The sequence below is a fragment of the Urocampus carinirostris genome, chromosome 3 (genome assembly GCF_059441175.1).
Source record: "Urocampus carinirostris isolate Australia breed hairy pipefish chromosome 3, RoL_Ucar_1.0, whole genome shotgun sequence".
NCBI lineage: Eukaryota > Metazoa > Chordata > Actinopteri > Syngnathiformes > Syngnathidae > Urocampus > Urocampus carinirostris.
Window position 1 is genome coordinate 23,064,584 of NC_142351.1, and position 27,326 is coordinate 23,091,909.

At 39.1% G+C, this 27,326-nt stretch overlaps 1 protein-coding gene across 1 annotated transcript; it reads right to left on the reverse strand.

Annotated features, from left to right (window-relative positions):
- Window positions 1-1,715: 1,715 nt before the first annotated feature.
- tfe3a (transcription factor binding to IGHM enhancer 3a) lies at window positions 1,716-25,755 on the reverse strand. Its single transcript, XM_088331134.1, has 11 exons — window positions 25,512-25,755; window positions 18,330-18,428; window positions 18,192-18,263; window positions 17,963-18,128; window positions 16,350-16,520; window positions 13,245-13,343; window positions 9,594-9,717; window positions 7,699-7,755; window positions 7,551-7,626; window positions 7,326-7,473; window positions 1,716-5,073 (listed from the first exon to the last, which is right to left on the reverse strand). Exons 1-11 carry the CDS (start codon window positions 25,616-25,618, stop codon window positions 4,756-4,758), a joined length of 1,437 nt encoding a protein of 478 aa, XP_088187260.1. The 5' UTR covers window positions 25,619-25,755; the 3' UTR covers window positions 1,716-4,755.
- Between the last annotated feature and the right edge of the window lie 1,571 nt (window positions 25,756-27,326).

Sequence of the window (27,326 nt, forward strand, 5' to 3'; positions counted from 1 at the left end):
TTTACTTTTTTTTCAACCACTGAAAAGGACTATGGCAGGTGTAGCTTGTCTGGTAAAGTGGTCAGCTACTGTGGCAACACAACAAATGTATTTAAACATGTAAAAAAGCTCGCCCTGCAGAAGCTAAAAGCAACAACCAAAAATGGAAACATGTAAATGTTCCCGATCAAAACTCTATAAATCTGTTATCAGTTATCACTTTAGTAACCGAACCAAAGGGGCTTCATAAGAACTTTATTTCCAAGATATTGCACAGTTGAAAATAATTTAATTGTACTGTAGATATTGATATATAGTATTTGTATTTTCATTCAAATGTTTTTTTGTTTGTCTCTTTACTTTTGTTCTGAAACTGTTGGAATAGAAATATTTATATTCGTTTTTTTATACTAGTTGTGTAGTTATTTCACAACAATTTATCATTTTACTAAATTTTGTGTGCCGTGTTTATAGTTTTTTTTTTCCCCTTTTATTTACTTTGTTATCGTATGTGTTTGGCTTGCTGTCGGTCACCCCTCTTGAGGGATATGACCAAGGTAGATAGATAGATAGATAAACTGACGCAAGGGGAACAGATCTATTACAGAATGATCATGTTGTTTCCTAGCAAAAAAAGTATCAGGATTGGATTGGTATTTACTTGGATCAAATCAACACCAAAACTCCCAGTATCACCCATGACTACTTTAGTGGCATCACTAGTCTGTGATTGACATCACTGAAGGGGCAGGCCAGCCTGAACATGATATGGTAAATGGTTTTCATTTACATAGCGCTTTTCAAGTCACTGAAGACCTCCCAAAGCGCTATACAATGTGCTTCACACTTTACCCATTCACACACACTCGCACACAATCTGACGATCTTTCATTTCAAAAGGATCCGACATCAGCAATGCTAATCATTATTGCTAATGGTGGTGTTAGCAAAAAAAAAATGCAAAATCTAGGCCAGACTGCCAGAAAAGAATATAAATGATCTAAAGAGCTTTCAATTCATGAAATCCCAATGTTTTTTAATTATATGATATAATACTGTAATACACTGTAAATATATTGTGTAGTTGGATTGTGGAGTAAAAGAGACGATCTGAAGACCTTTCATTTTATGAGTTAGCGATATTAGTGGTGCTCATCCCTAATTTGGCAAGTAGCTGTTGTAGAAAAAATGTGCGCTAGATCCAAGCCGGCAACTGGTTGAATAGGATAGAAACGATCTAAAAATCTTTCAATTTATGAAAATGATGTTTTTTTAATTCTTCAAGATCTGATATCGTTATATATCTACTGTGCAGCCGCATAGCAAAGTATAAGAGATGATGTGATGATCTTTTGATTGAAAATGTAGCAATAATAGTGATTATAATATGTAATGGGGCTAGTGGCTGTGTTAGCAAAAATCTCTGCTAAATTCAGGCTGCCAGAACAATCTAAATATCCTTCATTTCATGAAATCACCATATTTTGTAAATATGCGCGCTTATCCATAGAAGAAAAGAGAATGATCTCAAGGACAACACAAACTCATCATCGAGCTCCACTAAAATTTAGACCCAGAAAACCAGCATGTGGAAATGAGGGATTAACAGTATTATTGCCTCATTTCCTTCTTCTGCAACAACCTCAAATATTATGAGCAACATCTATTTATCTAAAGTGCCTGCAGTACTGAATATTTTTTGTATTAAAAATGAAAACTCATCCCCCAAAAAAAGACTTGTTTTATCATTTTATTTGTATATAAAGTTTCTGTATATAGATATTATACAATGTTCCATGATTGTAAACTATAAAGATGACTCCCTTTATGATCCTGATAGCAAACCAGGTTTTGCTAGAATTAGACCATTTTCATTGTTATAAAAAAAAAGACATACACAAAAAATATTCATTTAGTTGTAACCGCTCAGCGGGGAAATGCTAACGGACATGTTAGTTATCAGCTGACGTTTACAAACACAAATTTGTGTACATTGTGAGCTAACTGCTGTAGTTGCTAACCAATGTAAGCAAAGTAAACATGTTAAATTGTGAAACAACACCTGAAGTGGGAATTTGGTCCCTAAAATATTTGTAGCAGCAACAGAATGATGAAGAGAAAGAAAATCAAATGAACTAACACAAGGACTATGTGGAGTTGCATTCTTGGACTATTCAGGTGGCAATGGGTAGTTATGGATAACTTTGACTGGGTAAACTTTTTGTCGGACAACGGTCAACTATATACCCAATATATCGCTGAAATCAGGCCGAAAACCTTTAAGCATATGTATTTACAGATGTCGATTATTAAACAAACTCTTTTTTGGGGGGTCTCCTGAAAAGGGACAATTTTTTTTTTCAATGGAAGGTATGATGTTGTATGAAGACCATACAAGCTTTGCATCAGAGGTTTCAACTTCCGCTTGATACCAGCGATATCCACATGCCCACAATTAGTAAAATTGCTAATAAACAGATTTATATATATTATATATAAACCAGAAAATAGTTTTCAATTTGTTTTTGCACCAACCAAGTGGTAGCTGGGGTCCCACTTGTTAGCAGTTTAAATCGAAGCTAAGACAAACAATAATGCTACTAGCAAGGCAGGTTAGCATGTATGTGATGTTTGATTACCGTAGTGACAGAAGGAGTGTGGTGTATAGGAAGACTTACTACATTGACAAATGAAAATACATTTTTACCCAGGTGACTAAAAGTTTAAAGTGGGGCAAGAACAGCAAGGGATGGTTATCACTGTAAGAGAATACAGTTACCGTATCTATCCGAGTATAACGTGCACAATTTGTCACCTAAAAAAGAACTTGAAGTTTGGGTGCTCACTTTTAACAAGGGCTGGATGTATACCTGGAGTGTATTACCGTATTTGCGCAATGATTTATCAGTTAAAAATATTGCCGACCACAATCGCAAATCATTGAATGCAACCGCATCTCTCGACCCACAAGACACCCACGGCTATGGTCTATTTTTAGTATCAAATCACTTGTTTGGATGGATTATCTATAACATATACGGTTATTCTCGATGGCTCATGAGCAGAGGCGATGCGCCTCTTCATTTTATTCCTCGCCTCGTCCAAACTGAAACACGAGCTACACGTTACTGTTACCAATACAGTTACCAGTATCTAAAGTCATAAAGTTTTAATTCAGTGTTCTTCATGTTTGTATTGATCTATTGGTACTTGTTGCCTCTTTTAAGCTCAGAATTATTGATCATGCTGAATTTTAAGGCAAACAGGCAACTAGCCAAAAATGAACTGTACCAGAGACCAACGTTATAGAATAGAGAGAACAAAATCACCCTTTAAGTTATGAATAAAATTTAAAAAAGCATGATGACGGAAACAAAAAAGTGTAGAAATTGAGGAAACAGATGTTTCTGCCAACTGGGAATCATGATCAATTAACTCAAGGAGAATAGTAACAGCTCTTGGGTGTATCTGATGATGAATCAGACTTTAAAAGACATTAAATAGCTATTGTAAATTTTGTATTTAATAAATGCAGTGTTTTCTATACCATAGAAATATTCTGGCGGGCCACCAGGGTTTAATGGGTACCGCCAGATTCTCATAAACTTGTACTGCTAAAATTAAAAATATATTACGTATATATATATATATATATATATATATATATATATATATATATATATATATATAAATGCAAAGTTAATCAACATAACTTTTAGATTTCTCATTATCTAAAGGATAGCAAAAGCTATGGAATGTATTTGGTCAGTCAGGCCATAAAAAGTGCTTTTTTTCACTGACTCAATTGATGCTGTGTTTGTCCCGCCCTGCCTGCACTCTGATTAGACGACTAGGGAAAATAAGACATAAATGAGTTTCACGCTTTCTCCAAGATGAACATCTTTTAACTTTCGGCAACCATAAAAAGAACATTTAGCGCCAAGCGTTCCGCACAGAAAACATGCCCGCATTTTCAGCTTAAAAACAATAACAATACAACAATAACCTCCTGTAATAGCAGCAGTAAAAAAAGCAGTGGTACTGAAATTTAATATCGTAATTCACCAAATCACCAATAGAGTTTTTAATTCAACTGAATTAAAAACTCATGTCGGCGAGTTAGTCTGTTTACTCACCGATACCTTAAAATTGTAACGCATTGGAACAACACTACCGGTGGATATTTTTAAGTGTAATTAGATGACGAGCAGATTTTTGGGGGGGGATTAAACTCCTGTCTCATTTTCCATCCTTTGTGGGTGTAACTTGTTTGCAGTGTCGCTGCTTTTTATAAATAATGTACTCATGATTTAATACTTTAAAAGGGCACACATTCATCATCGATCGAGCTTCTTGATTTTGCTCTAAAATGCACCAGATTGATGTGCTTGAATTTAAAATAAGGAAAATTTCCTTCAACGGGACCTCTCTAGACTACCCACACTGAACTGAATTGATTATGGCTGTACGTATTTAACAAGGTCACTTACAATGCTTCTTTCTGGCTGAGAAAAGGTGAAACAAAAGTTTGGACCGATTCTTAATTTTTAAAAAAATACAAGATACACGTGTGTGCGCTGCACTCGAATAAATTCAGTAAGTAATTCCCTTGGTTGGGATGATGGCATGTTATGATGACAGAGAGATGGCTTGGTTAACATGGTGATAGAGGTGAGATGATACTATGACTGCCAATCAGAGATTGTAGTGTTCCCATTAATATGACAGAAGGATGGTGGCCTGTTAACCGCATCAGGTGTGAAGGAAAAGAGTTGATCAAAGGTCGTCATCCATGCTGCTTCCCCTGCTGCTGCAGCGAGACGCCCCGCAGGACAACATTGGGTCAGCACCACCCCCAGGCGACATCAGACCACTGTCCTCCATCAAGATGTCTCTGAAGTCGTCCAAGGCTGCCAGCCCGGCGTCGTTCATCAGTTCTGGGGAGAAAGTGTCGTTCAGCTCGGCCAAGCCAAGCATTTCTGGCGACGGCTCCACATCAGTCATCGGGGTGAGAAAGCTCTGCGGGTTGGTTGCCGAAACGGTGTTGCCGGAAGAGAAAGAAACGCCGCGAAGGCTTGCCTGGAGCTCCAACTCCTGGAAACGACAACCTTGTAAAAGTTGGGCAGGACCAGTGATTGACTAGCAGTGTCAGGAGTAACATGTTAAAAAGTAACACGTCCCTGGAACGCAATTACTATCCTCAGTAACGCGTGCTGCAGCGCTTTAGTAAGAAAATTTGGAACTCAAATATCGTTACAAAATTGTGCCTTACTCCATTACCTTTTTAAAACATTTTTGAATTTCATCCCAATCTAATCGGTATCCAATCCCCCCAGGCTCAGGACAGATGAATGAACTTTCAGTTCGTCAGCATCAAGAAGTTAATCACGTTGTCAAAGTGGAGTTGGCTTGGTAATATGGCCCTACAGATTACAAATCAATACAGCTGCAGTGGCACCATCTCAAGCGTAGAGTACAATAATTTCTCCCTACCATATATACCCGCATCTAAGCAGTATTTACAATTATAAAGCAAAATACTGAAAACAGGGGGTCAGCTTTATTGCACAACTTTGGTTGTGCCCTACCAGTAGCGTGTGGTCGGCGATGCGTGGGGAGGGGGCATAGCTTAGACAGGAACAACAAACAAATGAAAAATCAATGGGGCAAACGTAAGCACAGCATTTCAATGAACGTGTTCTGAATTTTGGTTTCTTTTTGCTTGTAAAATTATTTTTGCAATACACCATGCTTAGAAAAAAAGATGTCTTGGGCAGTACTCAGAAATGGAGGAGTGATTTAAAGCCAATAGACAAAACGGAGAGAGCAGGGGTGGCGAACAAGTTTGACACAAAGAGACGAAATTTTCAACTGTGAGAGTCAAAGAGCCACACCACGCACTGACCTGCCATGACAGACAAACACACACAAACACACACAATTAAAAACATATTATTTCCCATAACACACTCCTCTCCTTACAATACAGTATTGTTCTTGTGTTGATATTAAGGAAAGTGCCCACCCTCAATACACAAAAAAAACCTAAAGATGAAACAAAGTAAAGAGCCACAGTATATAGAAAATATGATGCAGAGTCGGATTTTTTTTGGCCAAGAGCCGCATGCGGCTCTAGAGCCACATGTTCGCCACCCCTGGGATAGAGTGTCTCGGCCTAGTGTATGTTTGCATGCTCTCAAGATTACACAAGAAATATGAAAGCTTCACTGCTTTGACAGGTTTCGTCTATTTCATTGATTGTGTGGCTATTTTTAAGCCGTTTTAAATGGTCGGCTTCAATGCAAGTATTTACGGTAATTTGTAACCAGATACCATAAAATTTTGATTATAAGCCGTGACTTTGTTCCTAAGCTTTTAACCATAGAGCTTATGCAATTATGCGGCTAATTTATGCATTTTTTCAAACCGCTACCAGGGGCGCCCGAGCAGTAAAGCTAAGAGTGAGATAGGTGGAATATATGTGTCGAGGAGGATGCAAGTTTAATGTAAGTTCGCGCTTTGTGCAGGAATAAAACTAGCATGTACAGGCCCTCATCATGGAAAAGGTGTCAATCGAAAGGGGAGCGCTAGCTACCATACAGGGAGTCATTTTACGCTTTTGTTTATTTGTAAACGGAAGTAATGTGGCGAAACGAACAGATTACAAGAAGCAACGTCCAACGAAGCAGAAATGTTTAACGCAGATTCTCATTTATCTATCGGCATTAGTGTGTTTGAGTAAATATTTAACATGGTTGAATTCTATGGATTGCCCTTGATGTAATGAAGCCACTTTCGCGGATATTTAAAGAAGCCAAAGATGGCCAGGGGACGTTATGGTGAGTGACCTTGGACTTCATAGTTTTCGGGTATTACGTTTCAGACTGATCGTGATGATTCTCTGATGAATACATATTGAAATGGTGATATCTCAAATTCTAAGAGTTTAAGCTTTCTAATGCTATGTGACGTATTTCAATGACTGGTGACACTGTACAAACATGTATTTGTTTATCAAAAGTCCAGTTGGTTAAGGTACCGTATATTATTAAAACTTTTCCAGTGTACAGTCTTTCTTTGTCAATACCTTGTGTTTCAATGTGGGCACATGAAGCTTATAGTCAGGTGCGGCTCATGTATGTACAATATGTTTTTTCCTTTAAAGTTGTACTGGGTGCGGCTTATATTCAGGTGCCCTTTATAGTCCGAATTTTTCAGAGTAACGAGGGACTTTTGGGTGTCAGTAATCAGGGAGGGTAATGGAATTACTTTCTAAGTGAAGTAACGTTAACCAATTACTTTCTTGAGTTACACACCCACACTGTTGACAAGTGAGTGCCACAGACCTGTATTCGCAACATTAGGGTTCTATTGGTGTGTTCCAGTCGCCTGTGTCTTTCTTCCATGTCTCGGGCTCGCTGTTGTTCCTTCTGAAGTCTTCGGATGTAATCCACAGAAGCCTTCAAGATGCTTCCTTTATTCCACCTAGCGTCCCTGTCCGATCAAAAAGCTTCGTTAGCGGATGTGTCTTAACAAGAGTGGATTATGAGAGGATACTCGAGAATACTTACGGTTCTGGCGTCTTGGGGACAAGTGCGCCTAGTTCTTTAATGCGGTCGTTGATATTGAAGCGTCTTCGCCTCTCGACTAGACAACAAAACGCGCTTTTTTAGAAATTATGTCAAAGCAACTTAGTTACATTCTTAGTCAAAAACTCACTCAGGTTGTGATTGTCTTTCTTCTGTCGCTCTTTCATAAACGCCTTTGTCTCCACACCTGAATCATTAACATCATTATTTTTGGGGGGGTTTCGATTAGTTCTTGACAAAACGGCCAAAAAGAACTGAGGTTATCCAATATTGGGTTATGATTTGTTATTCTTTGACCTTCTGGTGAGCTAATTGAATCAAACTTATTAAATTAAATGATTGATTATAATTCTTCACAAATAGAATCAATACATGTATAATTACTTTATTTCTTTGGGTGAAGTAATTTACTGGGCTTTGGAGAATGTTCTCACTGAAGAGGAAGTGAGAATTGATGACAATGTCCAATTGGGGCCATAGGATGTACTTATGCTGACTTATCAAAGTGAAGAAAGAACACAGTCCGTCAATGGGGAGGTTCTTAACAATCACCGGTGGGCTATTCAGTCAAGTCAAGGATAAGTAACTTTTTGATACAAATTGCTGTATGGATAGGGTTATAAAAAACAGCTCCAAGATGGATGAGTTGGTTTTTGGAAATTCTTTAGCTTACCAAAACCATTGAAAGGTTAACAATGTTACACACATTTTACAAAATACTCAAATGAATAAACAAACAGTTGATTGTAAAAAAAATTTACTTTGTCACTGCTATTCTAAAAAGTCATACTCTCCATTTGGGAATTATGCTTTACATGAATAGAATATTAACAATGAAAAAAGTGCAAAAATAAAGAATGCTCCTAAAAAGGAGAAACTTCTTATTTATATTAAAAAATAATATACAGTGGTACTTCTTTATAGGAGCAGCTCTAAATATGATAATATTGGTATACAGTTCATCACTTAGTTTTATTTAGAGGATATATCTTGCCTTGCATATGAAGAAAATCGAAGTCACAAGCATTGTCAGAGGCTACCACGAGAGACCGCTCATCAACAGTAAATGCAAACTACTACAGGCAAAAAATAAGTTAAAAAAAATTGTGAAATGTTTTGTGGGTACGTTCATTCAAAGTTGAAGTAACTTTAATTTTAAGTGTACAGTAAGTGCTTACGTCTCATCAACAGTCTTTCAATCTCATACACGTCAACCTCAGCCAATTGCTCCCACGTATTATCGGTTGCAATTTCTCTTATTAGGCTAAACTTCAACGATGACATTGTTGTTTGCTACCAGTGACTGAGACGATCCGGAGAAGAGCCGAAACAGGGAGACAATTCCTGTATATTTTTCTTTTTCTTTTATTCTTTATTCTCAGTCATGTTGCAACAAACGCCACATCACGTAATAAACCAAAAAATATATTATTAAAATTGTTATACTGCATACACAATTTTAAATTATCAATTTAATATGAAATTTGGAATATGATAGGGCGACTGCCACAGGGGTAAGTGCTCATAATAAACTTGCATTTTATTTCATTAACATCTTGTCGGTTTTATTACTGTATTTCTTATGTAGAATTACCATTTGGATGTTTTTTTAGAGGTACAAGAAGTGTTTTATAGCTATTTTGGGTTCACTTGGATGCTTTTGGGATGACGGGAATGGACCGATTAATTTTAAATATTTCAAAAAAGGGAAATGGACTCATTACACAAACAATTGGAGCAACTAGCACGATCCAGGAACAACTTAAGCTCCTATTAAGAGGTACCACTGTATCAACTAAAATATAACTTAGTGTAATAATTTGGTGTATTCGATCAAGGAGAGAAAAAAACTATTTGATGCAAATATTTTACTTTTTACCCTTTATATTTTTTATCTCATCTCAGACAACCAACAATGTGTCTTATGTGTTTACAAATCTACTATTTGCATCCAGCCAATAAACATCACTCTTAACATTGTAACACAAACACCTAAAAAACAACAACAACAAAACAGCAACCCACTGTTCAACTCTTGCTTGACAGTGAGCAAGTTGGCCGGGCAGCTGTTGCTCACTGTGACCGTGGCCGTGGCCTTAACGCCGCTCTCCCCGTAGAAGTCTGGCATCTTCCCCGCCGTTGCTGGCAGCTGAAACGAAAGCGTACCATTGCTAAGTGGCGGATGAGACGCTCAGGTAAGTACCGTGATTGCTCTCAGAATCAAGAAGCTGTCATGCAACTAATGCTCAAAAGCGTTCCATCCAGTCAGCCTTAAAGACAATAGACAAGAAGTACACTGCTGTTCAAGAGGAGTTCTAACCAGAATAAAAAGAGATATGACAGGCACCACCTAACAAGAGGACAAGTACATTAGTCAAGTAAAGTTTACTTGTATTGCCCTTAATCACAAGTAATCTCAAGGGGCTGCTCAGACAACAGATAATTGCAAACTACAGACTATTATCATACCATCCCCTGATCTGAAACCTACATGAGGGCAAGGAAAAACTCAAAAACCTCGGCATGAGGAAAATGAAGAAACCTTGAGAAGGGACCACACATGAGGAAGTCCCCGTTCCAGGCCACAATGGATGTTGCATTAACAAACAATAAAATTGAAAATAAAACATTAAAGAATTAAAGTAAAATATAAAATAAAAATTAAGTCAAACCAGAAGAGAAAGCAAGATAGACAAAAGAACAGTAATTAATAGAAAATTAGCTGAAGAGCTTTGAGCCACTGCATCCATGCTCGACGCCATTTCAACATTAGAGTCTCTTGTTTGATAGACGCTTTACCTGTCCTTAAACTAGCAGTCTCATTAAATAGTGATCGCAAAACACTCGTGTCAATATTTACAGAGCCTACTCAGAGATGCTGGCCTTTACTGCAGAGTGGCAAAGAAAAAAACATATCTTAGTCTGCCCAGAAAACGAACACAGACATTGAACAACTCATTTGATAAGTTAAAGTGTTTTTTCATGGAAAACAAAATGATTTGGATGACCCCAAACTTTTGAACAATAAAGTATGTTCACTGAACTCTCAAGACCCTTCATATACTTTGACACACTTTAAAAGGAATCAAATTATAACTAATACATAAATAAGCTAGTTAATACATTCTCACTGCCAACACTGAAGCTTTGTTTAGCTTTGTCAAGATGGCAGTGCATGAATGTTTGTTCATTAATATATTTTTTTTTTACCATAACTTGAAAGCATCAAATCAAGTTTGTGTAACACAAATTCTTATAGCCCATCAAACTCTTAAGAGACTAAACCCATATTACCATCAATTGACAGCAAATGTTATCCAAAGTAAAAAGAAAAAAAGAAAGATAGTTTTACCCATTTAACAACGAACACGTTTATGCTGTCTTCTGTGCATCAATATTTCAAATGCCAATACAAGCAAATAGACATCAAAAACAAAATGTTTTTATTTGCAAATTGTAATCTAAAAAATACAATTACCTCTGGTTTAAGTCTCGTCTTATCATGCTCCTGCAGGAAAACTAAAATCCGCATCGCGTCGCAAACACGTGCACCCACGCACGCATACACACGCAGACACGCAAGCACAAAGGCAAATCAGACGTACTGGTTATTTCTGTTTTGCAACTGTTGAAAAATGAGGAAACATCCCTTAAAAAGAAAACCTCCAAACTTCCCTAAGCAGCCTTTTTGACACATGCACACGCACATGCAAAAAAAGCACAAAGGCAAGTCGACCAGGAAGAGGAAGATCTGTGTAAGCAACACCGAAGAATGATTGAGGGGAAAAAAAGCTGCCGCATCATATTTTTCTGCTTTGCATTAAGATTTGCAATGACATACACACACACACATTCACACTTTCTTGGACTGTAATCTCTCACACATAGTTTGTCGAAGGCATTCCCTCTCAGAAGCGGAGACCCAATTCATGTGTTCGCGCTTGCTTTCCCACAGAAATGTTTGCACACACACATACAACCCCTAGCAAAAAGTATGGAATCACCAGTTTTGGGAAAGCCCTCACAAAGATATTTTATTCCGTAGAAAAACTCAGATCACAAACATGAAACAACCGTAATGTCATTCCAAAGTGCAACACATTGGCATTTGGAAACACAAAGAAATTCTGAAAAAAACATTGCAATGGTCAGTAAATGTTACTTTTATTGAGCAAGTGCAGAGAAATAAATATGGATTCACACAATTCCTAAAAAAAATATGGAATCAGTGCATTTTGAGTTGAAAATAAGGACACACTCAGTCAATGACCTGTCCTTAATTGGGCACCTGGCTTAGATTAAGTCTGATCGTTAGTTAGTTAAAAACAGTGCAATCATCACACCATGGAGGGCTCCTTGACTAAGTGGATTGGCAAAAATCATGGCTCCAACAAGAGAGATGTCTCTTGAGACCAAAGATGTGGGCTGTTCACAGCTGTATCAAAGATTTGGACCAAGAACAAACAGCATGGGAAGGTTGTTAAAGTCAAGCGTACTGGTAGGCCAAGGAAGACATGTAGGCGTCAAGGCAAACAACTAAAGGCCATATGTCTTGAAAACAGAAAAGACACAACAAGAAAAATGAAAAGGAAATGGGGGGGGAAGTTTGAGTAATCTTATGCGACAGAACTGTGCAAAATTGCTAAAATGAAATGGAATTACCCTAAAGGAAAGCTAAAAGGAAACTATTGTTGACGCTTAAACAGAAAAGAACAAAACTGCAATGGGCTAATGACAGGCAAACATGGACTGTGGATGACTGGATGAAGGTTACAATCAGTGAGGAGTCACGAATCTGAATTGGACAAGGTGATGACGCTGGAACTTGTTTGGTGCTGTTCTGATGAGATTTACAAAGAGGACAGCCGACAGAAAACATCAAAATTCCCACAGTCCCTAATGATATGGGGCTGCATGTCAGGCAAAGGCACTAGCTGTGGTCAAATCTACAATGAATGCACAAGTTTACATGGACATTTAGGACAGTTTTCTTATTCCTTCAATCGAAAAAAAGTTTGGGGATGATGAACTCATTTTCCTAGATGACAATGCATCATGCCATAGGCAAGAACTGTGAAAGCATTCCTTGGAGAAAGACGCATCTTGTCAATGTCATGGCCTGCAAATAGCCCTGATCTCAACCCAATTGAAAACCTGTGGTAGAAATGGACATAAATTGTCCACAGCAATGCTCCGACCTGCAACGATGATCTGGCAAGAGCAATCAAAAGATAGTTGGCACCAAATTGATTTGTTTGTCACTCATCAAGTCCATGCCTCAGAGACTGCAAGCCGTCATAAAATCCAAAGGTGGTGCAACTAAATACTAGCGATGTTTTGATTGTTATTTCTTTGTCTGTTTATCATGATTTCATGTTTTTCCTCAGGATGGAGTGATTCCATATTTTTCCCCTGTGCTTGGTCTATAAAAGTAGCATTTACTGACCACCACAAAGTTTTTTTTTCATTCATTTATTTTAGTGTTTCTAAAATGTCAAGGAGTTGCACTTTTGAAAGACTTATTTTTTCATGTTTTTTTTAAATCTGATTTTTTTCTACAGAATAAAATGTCGGGGTGAGTACTTGTCCAAGACTGATAATTCCATAATCTTGCTAGGGGTTGTAATATTCACACACTCTCACAATCATAAACGCGTTGCCATGCTCAGAAAATACCGTAGTGCCAAAATGATTCCGCGAGTCCAGCAGCGTCAGGAAGTCGTCACTGAGGCTGGACTCCAAGCTGATTATGTCATCAACGACAGTCTCCTCCATCTGAAAAGCCAAATTATGAAAAGCTGTTAATACTTTCATGTTACATTGACGTCTAAGATAAAAGACTAAAAAGATTTTACACAAGCATATGCATACAGTCTATACACACGCACGTTATATACACGCGTTAAGAGAATGCATCATTGCACAAAATGTTGTTGTAGAGAAAACAAAAATAGGAATGTATTTTTCAAGCATAATTGATCCAACTTTGTTTTTTTATCTTTTAAAAGTTTTATTGAGATTTATTTTTTATAAAATAAAGCTGCAGATAACACCATTGCTGATGTCCTTGAACAAAGCACATAGACATAGGATAGTTTAATTCTGTAAAAAAAATCAGATCATATAACATCAAAGGCACCGCCGCGAGCAGCAGCCTCTCCAGCAGCCTCTCCAGCGGCCTCTCCAGCAGCCTCTCCAGCAGCTCCGTGTTATTTCGACATTTTTGTGATTTATTGTTTTTATTGTCTGCTTCTATCTTCTGTGTTTTTCGTCCCGTTTGACAACTACACTTTGGATTACTTTGTATCGTTATGGGTTTTAACGCACAAGAATGCGTTTACTCGAGGAATCAACTCCTTGCCCTGAAGAATTCTCGTGCCGGCGTGATGGGGGGCCAATTCGTTCCTGTAGAGCCGGAGCTAAGGTGAAGGCTAAGCGGCTAGCGGCGATATAAGCCTTCGGTACCGTCCGTAATCATGGAAAATGTGAACTCTCTACCAAATAAGACCGACGAACTGGCTGTGCTGGTGAAAACAAAGCGTACAGGGAGTGCAGTTTGCTGTGTTTTACGGAAACATGGCTCACATTCTGGACACTAACGTGGAGCTACCCGGCTTCAGCGCTGTTAGGGCAAACAGAGACACAAAAGCCTGCAGGAAGCGGAGAGGAGGTGGACTCGCTATCTACGTGAACACGAGGTGGTGTAATCCTGGGCAGGGATGTCAAACTTTTGGCCTAGCGTGTGACGTCATCCACTCCGCTGTTGCTAAACTACAACACAGCACCCTGAGGCCATCCTGTCAATCTGTTAATAATCAACACAAGGATACTGCTGGAATTGTGAATTTCCCTACGGGGATGAATAAAGTATCTATCTATCTATCTATCAAAATGGGACCAACTGGATCACATCTTGTGTTGTTCTCATTAGGGTTGGGTGAAAAGAAGTTCACGGAAATAATATTGATTCACACAATTCAACATTGATTAAAAAAGAATGACTTGATTGTCTTTCTATCATGGATTTATGAGAAAATATAATTTTATCAGTACCATTAACGGAGAGCAGGGAACATAACAATGTCATCTGACAGTGAATGACCTATATTGATTTTTTTGTATTTTGTTACTCACTTGGAATGCCCTACTCAAGAGAATTTCATTGCGGTTGGAAAGTTTTGAATTTTTCCATTACATATTCATTTGAATTATTATATTACAACAATAAAAGTAGTATTCAAAAAAATAAATATTTGACTCCCTCCACTTTATTTAGTTTAGAATTTAACAAACTCTTGTAATATTCTTGATTCTTACAAAAAGTAATCAATACCAGATTAATTGGAGTAGATTTTTTTTATCTATTTACATTGAATCAAATATACCCACGTTGGGCACGACACTTTAAAAAAATCGTTTTAGTTACTTATGATTTCTTCCTAAAAGTAACCAAGTTTGTAACTGACTTACTAATAAAAGCAACTAGTTACCAGGGAAATTAAGCATTTCTGTTACTTTAAAAAGAAGCTGTTGTATGTCAAAGAATTTAAAATTTTCTGAGCAGTATTCGAGTTGGTTGAAAAGATAAGAACAGACAGGTAAGTTGTGTTATGGAACCTTGAAATATTAATTGCACCTCACGAGCAGCAGATTTATCCTACACTTGAAATGAACAGTAAATATTCTCATGAAATAACAATCTGCAGTAAACAATATAAAGTGTGTTTAATATGATAAATCTAACTCGACTGGTCCGTTGTAGAAACGGAAATTCCGACTCTTTTTAGAGAACTGGCTTTTTCGGCTCGGCTCACTAAGAGCCTGGCTCTTTTGGCTTCCCAGGGGGTTTTGGTTGTTCCTTATATTAATATTTGTTTCTGTATTATTATTAATTACTTTAAAAAGGGGGAAATAAAGCAAAGATAACACAGGAAACATTAAAATATTTATACATTGGGGCGGCAGTAGCTCAGGAGGTAGAGCGATCGTCTTAGGATTAAGGGATCCCAGTTCGAATCCCGGCTTGTCCGTGTTACATGTCGAAGTGTCCTTGTGTAAGACATTGAACCCCCAATTGCCCCCAATAAGCAGGTTAGCGCCTTACATGGCTGCACAGATCACGGCCGCTATTGGGAAATGTGAAGCACAATGTAAAGCGCTTTGGGAAGTCATTGACTTGAAAAGCGCTATATAAATGCAGATCATTTCATTTCCTCATCTACAAAGAAAAGGATAAAATACAAAACCATTTTAACCTTTTTACACTCAAAAAATTAAAAGTCGACGGAACAAAATCCATGAAAAAATGCATTCTGAGCAATCACATGAGAAAAATAGCGTTTTAAAGAGAACCAGCTCTGGATAGCCGGCTCCCACTCCTAAAAGCCGGCTCATTGTTCACAAACAACACGAGTCTGGGTGCTCCAATATTTCACGAAACAGCCCTCATTCACTTTTTCTTTCAGTGCATTGGGAGAATCTATATTCGCAATTGCTCTCCAACTATATTGTAGTCGCTATTTTAAATAGTGACATAACTCGAAAAGATGTGAATGTAAACATTCTCTGAGGAGAGCGGAAAACCGCTTTATTCAAAGTAACGCATCGCTTTTGACGGTCAGTAACGATGGAAAAATTAATGAGTTAGTTAGAATACCGCATTCCTGAAAAAATAACGGGTGAATAAAATTCAAATGGATTATAATGAATTTTTCGTATTTAGTGCAGATTTTTGAACACTCAGATGTCGACACAAACTCTAACAATCTAATTTTAGGTTACCTCCACTTTGGGACTGCTTAGGGCATCCTGGCTGCTCCGGGACGAGCCCAATAACGGTCCTGAAGCGTTGCCACTATCGGGTCTAACAGCAGAAGAGAGGTATTGTCGGACCTGCTGCTTCTGGGCCTGCTGGATGTGATACCGGGTTGGGTTCTCCAGATGGGTCTGCACCTAAAGAGTAGCAACAAGTTAGCCACACCACATTGCACATGAGCTAAAATGTGTTTTTTTTTATACTGACACAAAGCAGTCTTTGACTTCTGTAGTACAGTATTTTAATGTTATAAAAATAAAACAAATGCAAGGTGTAACTAACTTAGCTTCATTCAAACTTTATATTTGTATTTTGTTCTTTTATTTAGTTGCAAACCTCTCAAGGTACCAGATTTTTCACTCTATAAGGCTCATCCCCCCACCCCATAAGTCTTTTTTTAATATATTTTTTTTAATTTATTTTATATAGGACACACTGAACTATAAGGTACATGGATGTTTAAACTACAGTAAGGGCTAGTGTTACATTAAAAAAAATACCTGATTAATGCATTGATCAGTCAGAATGTATCCCTGATCACTATTGCACAACATTGGATGCAACAGGGGCATGTCGCATCATATCCACTCGACCTCGTGGTATACAGACGACACATGAAAAGGCATTAGATTAAATATCATCATCACACTATTTTTAGTCAAGGTACCAAATTCTTGATGTTATCATTGGGTCCGACCACAACAATATTGTCAGACATTATACCGGTTGGGGAAAAGTTTGGGGAGCACTGAAATACAGAATTGGATTTAGGCCTGGGCAATAAAACGATAACGACCATTATCGTCATATGATTTTTGCCACGATAATTAATAAAAACAATCGTGTAGTGCATTCAACTTTAGGTCAGAATTCCGTTTAGAAACGTCAAAGAAAATGAGACAATGTCAGAACATGTGAACTAACTACTAAAAAATGAGTATAATAAATTAAATCTCACCCGAAGGGTCCATTGCAGAGATGGGAATTCCAACTCTTTTTAGAGAACCGTCTTTTTCGTTAGTACGAGGCTCACACGAGATGTGTGTGGTATAGCGTTGTTTTTGCAAACTCTGCCCTGCATTTATTGGCTAGTGCCGTTAAAACTTGCCTCTGATTGGCCGGCGCACTACGTTACATCGCAATATCAATTTGATTTCGGTTAATTGGGTAGCTTTAGTTTGTGCTGAATAGAGATTTTTTTTTTTTTTTAAACGATTGTTAATCCATTTGTTTTCTCATTATTCTATTATTTTTGGCACCATGACTGAAAATTGTGTGACAATAAGACCCCATGCTTTTTTTGTTTCTTTTGTATCTCTACTAGCCCAATGGAATCAATCCAGCATTCTCCCCACCTACATCTAAGTTTGATGCCCATTGTCACCATTGTTGTGCAATTGCGGTCAATGACCAACATATCGACTGATCAATAATTGAACCGATATATAAGGCACACATCAAATTTCTGGCCTATATGGTTTTTTTTGGGTGGGCCTTATAGTTCAGAAAATAAAGAATATAACTAAGCCAGTCCCAGTCCTAAAATTGACCATTCAACTCCCAAATTTCTTCCACGTACCTTGAGCACCTCTACTGGGACTTGAGTTGGCGGTGCGCAGGGCGCCACGCTGACGCAGACAGGGGATGAGGACAAAGTGGCAGGCAACCGCAGGAGCTGCTGCTGCGCCTCTTTTTGCTCCTCTTCCCGGGCCTGCTGCCGCATCAGATCTTGACGCATCAGGACCCTGTAGGACAGAGCAGCATCAGTGTAGAATGTCAGCGTGGACGCCATAGAGCCAGACGCCTACCTGGACGACATTGCCACCGGCACGGAAGAGGCCGATGACAGGGAGGAGGAAGATGTGCCACTCGCTGAAGCACTGAGGAGAAAGTTTGACTCTCAAATTTCTTTTTTTTTAATAAAGTCCGGATTTTGGTGGGTTTACCTGCTAGAGATTGGCTGACTCTTGATCTGGTAGAAGGTATCGCAGTCTGACGGCAGCAGGGCATCCGCCTCAATGTCAGCGACAATACCAGACTCCACTCTGTATGGACAGACATAATCCACTAGTTTTAGTTAGGACAGAAGAAGCACTTCCTCAAAATGAGTAACGGATATATGTTTTTTTTAAGTTATGTTTCAAGGTGCTGTATGAAATTTGTAACTTTTTAACTTGCTGACGACATCTTGTCTTGTGTCATCATAGCTGCTTCTGTCAAACTCCAGTGCATTTCTTAGACATGGTGGAATAAACTTTTATTTTTTTCATCTTTTTGGGTTGGTGTTTGGACTGTACTTAAAACAGGCCTTTTCTCACACACACCATTTTCATTCTACACTAACAAAAAACTGCAGTGACGTGTATAAGGTCACTCTCCAACACCCCCTACAATCTTAAAGGTCAGCTGCCAGCCACACGTACATGAAGTTCTCTGCCATACAGCCACAAGGGGGACAATTGAAGAGTTTCGAAAGCCAAATATTACACCTTAAATTTTGGCATCAGCCCAATATTGATGCGTTGATTGGTCCTTTACAATCAATATGGTTACAATGAATCGATTATCTAAGCCATTATTAAATGGTCTTGATCAATATTTGAATTGGCTTGTTTTACGAATAAAAACAATAATTAAAAGAGCAAAAAAATAGAGATGATCCAAAACGGCAGGAACAAAAAGAAGCAGCTCATACGTAGCAAAGGGATCATACTTTGCGCACACCCGATGTTTAATCTGGCATGCAGGCAAGAATGTCTGCTGGCTTGGATGACAATGTGTGTATTTTTTTCCATCCTCTTCCTCAGTTCTGAAGCCCACCCCCTCTCCCCCCTTCACCCCAAAAGCATAAAAAACAATCAGAAGAATGTGTGTGCCTTTCAGCTGAGTCATGTCCTACATCTCACCACAAAGACCCCCTCCTCTTTCCATAAAGCTGCTACTAGGAAATTCTTACGTAGAATCTTGTTGTTTTCCTTTGACCCTGCATTTTCTGTGAGTACGTTTTCAGAAAGTCAATTTTAGGGGCATTCTAGATGTGTAGATCTCTTCATTTGAAAAAGAAAATAGTTTCCTTGGATGACACCTTTTAAACATTGTGTGCGTCAACTATCCACAAGAAAAACAGTCGTATGAGAAATTGTGTTTGTTTAAAATACCGGAATAACATAGTTCAGGGAGGAGTGTTAGTGCAGTTGACCTTAGCACAAATTTAAACACATTCTGCATAAAATCAAAACGTTGCTTTTTTTAAGCATACCATTTGTCCGTGGTCAAAGCACAGTTGTGAAAAAGCTTGCTTTGAAGATGCTTGAAAAGTAAATTGGGTGTATATTTACGTGTACAATGGATCCTCACCATAGCAAAGAATTTAGGGGGAAAAAAAAGGAAAATTATGCAGGACAGAGAGTCCACTCCACTTTTTTTTGTTTTTACTCAGTTGTAGTCTTTTGTGAGTGGGGTTCTTATGTAGAGCATGAATATGTTATGAGAAAAACTTAGGAGTGAATCAGAAAATAACATTTCACAATGTTGGGCAAACAGACACATTCTATTCAATTTGGAGTACAGTATACAGTAATGACATCGATGGGCAACAATTAAATTATCTCTCCATTAGGGGGCAGAAGCTACCAATAATACACATGTGAGTTAATTATTAGGGGGTGATTTGTGGTGAAGTTTTAAATATTTCGAATGCCAAGTATATGGCTTGGCTTAATCATTGGGTGAAGGATAAAACTTATGAAAAAATAAGCTCACAGATAACTACAATTTGGTTCGACGGTGACTACTTTATTCATCACATCCACTACACAGCATTATATCCAGACAGAAGAGCAGCTTCAGCGACAGACTTCTGTCACTGTCTTGTACCACGGACAGACTGAAGAGATCTTTTCTTCCTCATGCCATGAGGCTCTTTAACTCCACCCGGCGGAGTAAAGGCCCACATTAAACCACAGCCCCTACATTGCACATTACCGTATTTTCTTTTTGCAGTGTGTATTTTATGTAGCACTATTAAAATACTCTATACAACACGCTACAGTGGGTATTAGCCTGTCACTTTGGGTATTTGTATATTGTATTCCTTTTGCTTCATTATTGTATTGTTCTCAGCGCAGGGATGCTGCTGGAAATGTGAATTTCCCTGCGGGGATGAATAAAGTATCTATCTATCTATGTATTTTCTTTCAGACGTCTAACTAAATAAAGAAAACAAATCTTGACACACACACAGGCATCAGATGGCCTGCTCTTGCGCGTATTGCCTTGAACACGCCTTAAGTGGAAAGAATCAGGAATTTTCTGACCAAGGGGTCAGGAACTTATGGCTCGCGAGCTATATATATGGCTCTTTTTATGAGTATGTATGGCTAGGAGACAAAATTGATTCCAATCAAATGTTTTCCATGTCATTCCCAACATGAATGATGCCTATTATAATACACACAAAGCCTAACCTACACTGATGTTTCTGGCGGTACTGTCCAGTATATATAGGTCAGGTTTTCAAATAATTTACAGTCACGTTTCACACCCAAAAGTATTTTGTTTTGGCTGTACATCGCTATGGAATCGTTAATATGGAAGCTCATTAAATAATCTGTGTTGTAGATTTACTAAAACAGCAGAAGAGCACCCAGGGCAATTTGATTGAGTGAATGGTAGGGATGGGTGGAGCTATGTAAAGAGCGTAAGCACTCCCCTCCTGTTTCTCGCCCTGGGCCGCCTGCGCCGAGAGTAAATACGTTGGGATTCTCTATTGCAGAACTTTGTGACGTTTTTACAAAATAACTGCTTGCACCTCGTTTTGAAACCATTATTTATGAAAAAATGAAGGTCAAAATGACCCTCAATGATCTTAAGTCATTGCGGGAGGGGGACAGGTTATGTAGGTATTTAGGAAACAAGCTCTAGTATTATTCTTATGTCATAAAAAATATAAAATCATCAAATTTCACGCAGTGAAATAAATTAAGCTGAAGAATAAGCTTTTGTCTGGAGCGCAGGTCTAGTGGTTTTGTCTAAATTTAGTCCCAAAATATATATCGTGGCTCTTTTCCTAGACTTTTTTTTTTAATATATATTATCTATATATTAACAAAATCATGGCAGCACGGCGGCGCGGGGGTTAGCGCGTGTGCGGAACAGTTCTGGGGTCATGGGTTCAAATCTAGCTACCAACCTTCCTGTGCGGAGTTTGCATGTTCACCCCGTGCTTGCTTGAGTTTCCTCCGGGCACTTCCAAAAACATGCATGTCAGGTTGATTGGCCGGTCCAAATTATCCCTAGGTGTGAATGAGCGAGCGAATTGTCTGTCCCTGTGTGCCCTGCGATTGGCTGGAAACCAGTTCAGGGTGTCCCCTGCCCACTGCCTGAAGATAGCTAATGAGGATAAGCGGTGCAGATAATGGATTAACAAAATCATGGCTGTCATGGCTCGGAGTCAAAAAGGTTATCGAGTACTAGTCAGTGACAAAAAAAATAGCACTCAGCTTCAAAAAGGTTGGCGACTCCTAGTCTACATTGAACACTTATCAGTTCTAGTGTAGGTCACAAAGGTGAGTACACTCCTCACTTTTATGCATGGATTTCATTTTAACATTGAACTGAACAACACTGTAAAAACATTGCGTTGGTACAATGAAAAGTAGTCTGTGTATAGCTGTCTATATTTATTTTTTTCCCCTCAAAAATCATCAAAATATAGCCATTAGTAGAAAAAAAACCTGGTTAAAAAAAACAGGTGCACTCTTAAAGTGAAAGTTCCAGAAGTGTCAATATTGTGTGTGACCACCGTGATTTAGCAGAATCGCCTTAATGATTCTGGACATGGATTTCACCAGAGCCTCACAGGCTCCCCGACTCAGTGACAACATGACTGAGCTAGGGGATATTCTAGATCTTGTGCTTCTCAGCCTTCCGCTTGAGTATGGCCCAAAGATGTTCTTTTGGGTTTAGATCTGGACACATGCTTGGTCAGTCCATCACCTTAACACATAGCCCTTGAGAAAAACCATAATCATGTTAGAGGTGTGGTTGGGGGTCAATGTCATGCTGGAACACTGCCCTGTGACCCAGTTTCTAAAGGGAAGGGATCATTCTCTGCTCCAGTTTTACCACAGTACATGCACGAGTTTATGTTTCCCTCAATTAAATGCAACTCCCAGACTCCAGTTGTACTCACGCAGCCCCAAACCATGACATTTCCACCATCATCCTTGACTGTAGGCACGACACAAACATCTTTGTAATCCTCACTTGGTTGTCGCCACACATGCTTCACATCATCTGAGTTAAGTCATGTTTTTTTGGAACACTGCTAATCACGCTGAGTCTCAAAGGACTGCACAGACCACAGATTAATACAAACTGCAGACAATTATAACACCATCTCTTGATTTAAAACCTACATGAGGACAAGGAACAACTACATTTAGCATTACAGTACACAAACATAGTAAACACTATGTAGGCTTGTCATGCCACAATTATTCTTTTAAGATCCACAAATACGTCCTTACCATTGTGTGCCATTTGGGGAGTTTCAGTGACCAGTATGACGGATTATGAGAGCTATACTACAAATGGAACACACCAGCTCCCTATTCACACCTGAGACATAGTAAGAGTAACAACTTACATGGTATTACATGACAAGATGAGCTTTGTTTGGACATTTAGCAGTGTAGAGTAGAGTTAGAGGTGTGCCCTATTTTCATGGCCATAAGGCGCATAGAAAAGTCTCAAGACTATTCAAATAGTGCAGCGCGCCCTATTGTGCGGTGCGCCCTGTGTCTCATGCAGAGCGGCGGACGTAGACCAGCTCGGTGGCCTTAGGGTTGGGCGCTTGAACCCGAGATTTGGAGGTCACAGGTTCGAGCCTTCCAACTAAATGCGACTTGTATCCAAACCCCTTGACTTTTATGCCTTCTCCCATAAGGAGGCAACAAGTTTCCCACAAGCAGAAGAGGACATGTGACGTCACACGCAATGCGTCCACTGTTTGCGGAAGTACTCATAGGTAATAACGCCAATGAAATCTCTGAAGAAATGTGTAAGGGTACACTCACTTTTGTGACGTACTGTAAGTGTTCATGTTCTTAGTGTAATTGAGGAGGGGGTCAGGGCAATAATAAAGTCGTTTTTCCCTCTCGTAATGAGTTTCTGTTATTTAAATCAAAATCTCTGTGATTGGTTACTTGCCGCAGCACGGCGGCGCAGTGGTTAGGGCTTATGCGGCACAGTTATGTCATGGGAACCTGTCGTGGGTTCAAATCCAGCTCCAGACTTCCTGTGCGGGGTTTGTATGTTCTCCCCGTGCTTGCGTGGGTTTCCCCCGGGCACTCCGGTTTCCTCCCACATTCCAAAAACATGCATTTCAGGTGAATTGGCCGGTCCAAAATTGTCCCTCTGTGTGAATGAGCGAAAGAGTTGTCTGTCCCTGTGTGCCCTGCGATTGGCTGGCAACCAGTTCAGGGTGTCCCCTGCCCACTGCCCGGAGATGGCTGGGATGGGCTCCAGCCCCCCCGCGACCCTAATGAGGATAAGCGGTACGGCTGATGAGATGAGATATGGTTACTTGCCACTCTAAAGTGTCCCCTCCCCAAAGCCCGAAGATAGCTATGATGGGCTCCAGCACCTCCAAAACCCTACTGAGGATAAACGGTGCAGATAATGGATGGATAAAAGCTTCAAACAGACCTAATTTTGTCAAAGCAACGTTTTTTTCAGTGTTGCTCTACTACACATTATAATGCAATCTCTGCAGAAATGTGCCATACTGTAAGTATTCATGTTTTTAATATAATTGGGAGGGGTCAGGGCAATAAGTAAAGACGTTTTTTCCCTCGTAATGCGTTTCTGTTATTTAGATCAAAATGGTCTTGGGTAAGAGTGTCAATCAGGCGGCCTGCGGGCCATATCAGGCCCGCTAAGGGATTGAATCTGGCCCGCGAGACAACGCTCAGAGAAGTGCAAGAAAAATGAGCTGCAGGTTGAAATATATCATTGATGTTGCCAAAGCCAAATTCCTCTAACAAATACTGTACTTGTATTTCTATCGCTCTCTCTCACTCTCTTTCTTTGTGCCTCTTTATTTCTTTCTTTCGGTGTATTTTTACCTTCTTTTGGTCTCTACCCCTCTTTTCATTTTCTCTCTTGGTCTTTCTCTTGCTTTCCCCTTCTCTCACTCTTCCCTTCTCTTTTCTCTCCTTCTCTCTTTTGCTCTTTCTATTTCTCTTTGGATTTTCTTCTTTCTCTTTCTTTCACCCTCTCTCACTATTTTTCTTTTGATCTATTTTGTTTATCATGTTCTCTCTCTCTCTCTATTTCTCTCCTTCTCTTTCCCTCTCCCTCTCAATTTCTGCCCTTATCTTTCTCTCTCCCTCTCAATTTCTCCCCTCCTTTTTCTCTCTCCCACTCAATTTCTCCCCTTCTATTTCTCTCTCTCTCTCTCTCTCTCTCGATTTCTCCCCTTCTATTTATCTCTCCCACTCAATTTCTCCCCTTCTCTTTCTGTCTCACTCTCTCTTTTTTCTCCCCTTCTCTCCTTCTTTGTCCCACAATCTCTTTCTCTTATTTCTCTCTAATCTACAAGTCACGACCCGAGAGAATGTGTGTTGTATCGTGTGCCCCCCCCCTACCCTGAGTCAAAATGAGTTTGACACCCCTGGTCTACGGTGTCCCCTCCTTACTGCCCGAATTCAGCGGTGATGGACTCAAGCACTCCCACGACCCCACGATAAGCAGTTGGACAATGACTGAATTGAGTAGATCTAAATGTTAATAGAGCTTTGGGGACACGTTTCGATTAGATATGAGTATTATTTTGACCCGGATACAACAGAAGGGTTTACATGTGAGCAGCTCAAAAGAATGATTGAATGAATGACCATGTTTGAAGACTTTTACATCTACGCTTCGTTTGTTTGTTTCCATGTTTTGTGATTTAATCTTTGCCAATGAACAGTATACGATTTGAAGTTACTTAAGTATGAGTTACGCAAACCACCGACTTAATGCCCTTTTAGCGACCCGTAAATAGGAATATTATGAATAACATTTACAAAACAAAACGACTTCCGGGTCTGCCTGGCCGAGGGGAAATAACAGGGACTCACCGAAGCACGTTAAGACTTTCAGCAGAGTCCAGGATGACAAACACGGTCTGCGGCTCGAGTGCGCTCTGCCCTCCGCTCAATACCCGATTGGGACTGATGGCAGACATTTCTTCCGCGGTACCGAGGACGTCGAGTTTGCTGGTCGACCAAAACGAAAGCAGAAAGCTATGCGCCTGAAATTCCCAACAGCCACTCTAGTATCCTGAACTCGCGTACTCTAGGTGTGTCGTTCGTGAACGTAACGGCTCTATGGCCCGGCTCTTGGAAGTGATCGACGGGAGTCGGCTGCCCACCAATCAAGAGTTTTCTTCTATCTAGATTTTTTTTAATTATTTCCTGATTGATCAATATGTATTTTATTTCCATGAATTCTGTGTTGTTGACTTTTTTTTTGGGAGTATATAAAGGTGCAATATGAGATCTGCAGGTTCGAGAGCGTTCTCCATTCGGGCCCCGGTGCTGTGAAATGCTCTTCCCCCTGAGATTCGATCTTCAACCTCAGTGGAAATGTTCAAATCCAAGCTTAAAACACACTTCTATTATGTAGCATATGAATAACCTACATTTGATCCGATCTGCAACCTCAGTGGAAATGTTTAAATCTAAGCTTAAAACTCACTTCTACTCCATAGCATATGAATAACCTACTCTTCTCGTCAGCTGAAAAATAGTCTGTGTAATATAGCGTAATAATCTGTGAAGCCCTTTGAGACTCTTTGTGATTTAGGGCCATACAAATAAAAATGACTTGACTTGACTATGTTGACAATATCAGGGGATGGTGTCACAATAGTCTGTAATAATAGTTTGCAATAGTCTTTGATATGCGCAGCCCTTTGAGACTCTTTGTTATTAAGGGTTATACAAATACACATGACTTGACTTTTGTAATTTTTTTTAATGGATCTATAAATAGTTGGTCGCATATATTTAAACTCTATTTGGGAAGCATTTCTCTGAAGGGCGAGATGATGTTTTAGACACAAAACAACGGTGACTACATGACGAAAGTGCTGTATGTGAGTCAGATCATTCGGCTTCTCCTGCTACTGGTAACCATGGAAACTAGTACGACCTGTTTCACATGGGAGAGAAAACCCCCACCCAAAGAGCGGCCAGGAGAGGAATGGGTGCCGCCTCGACGACCATGGCGGTTAAAGGATCGTTGTACCGTGAAACATTTCAATCGAGGTTTCCTGTGTTTTTCAGCGATCATGTGCTTCTCGACGAGAAAAACTTTTATTCTTGTAGTTGATAGTTTATTTGTTTGTTGAACTTAAAAGACCAGATTTTTAATTTACATTCTGTTGTTTTTTCGAGGATTGTATGTTGCTTTACTTTAAAGTTGCTTTGCATTAAAGGGTTCAAAGTTTAAATGAATTGAAATTTCCCTGTAGGCTGAAACAAATGTGATTATAATTTAGTTTTCTTCACTGTATGCAGATTATAACATTATTACTGAAAATATACTGATTAAACAGATCCCTCAAACCTGTCGTTTTCCTTAGCTTTCATTGTTTTTTCCTCTCTTTTATCCTTAATCTATTTGATATTTGTACCAGCTCTTTTTACTTATATCTTTTTACCTTGTCTATTTCTTTTCTCTCGCTCGCTCTTTTCTACTTCCCTAGCTTTCACCTTTTTTTACTTTCCCCACAGGTTTTTACTTCTTTTCCATTGTTTTCCTTCATTTTTTCCCTATCTATATTTTTCATTTGAATTTATACTTTTCTTTCTTTTCCTTCTAGCTTTTTCCTTTTTTGTCTCCTTTTCCTCTCTGAATTTTCATTTTATTTTTTCGTTTGTTTCTTTTTT

Coding starts and splice junctions, on each gene's coding strand:
- tfe3a (XM_088331134.1), bottom strand. CDS start 25,618: ATGTCTGCCATCAGTCCCAATCGGGTATTGAGCGGAGGGCAGAGCGCA. Junction 18,429..25,511: donor GAAAGTCTTAACGTGCTTCG/GTGAGTCCCTGT, acceptor CTGTCCATACAG/AGTGGAGTCTGGTATTGTCG. Junction 7,627..7,698: donor GAAAGACAATCACAACCTGA/GTGAGTTTTTGA, acceptor TTTGTTGTCTAG/TCGAGAGGCGAAGACGCTTC.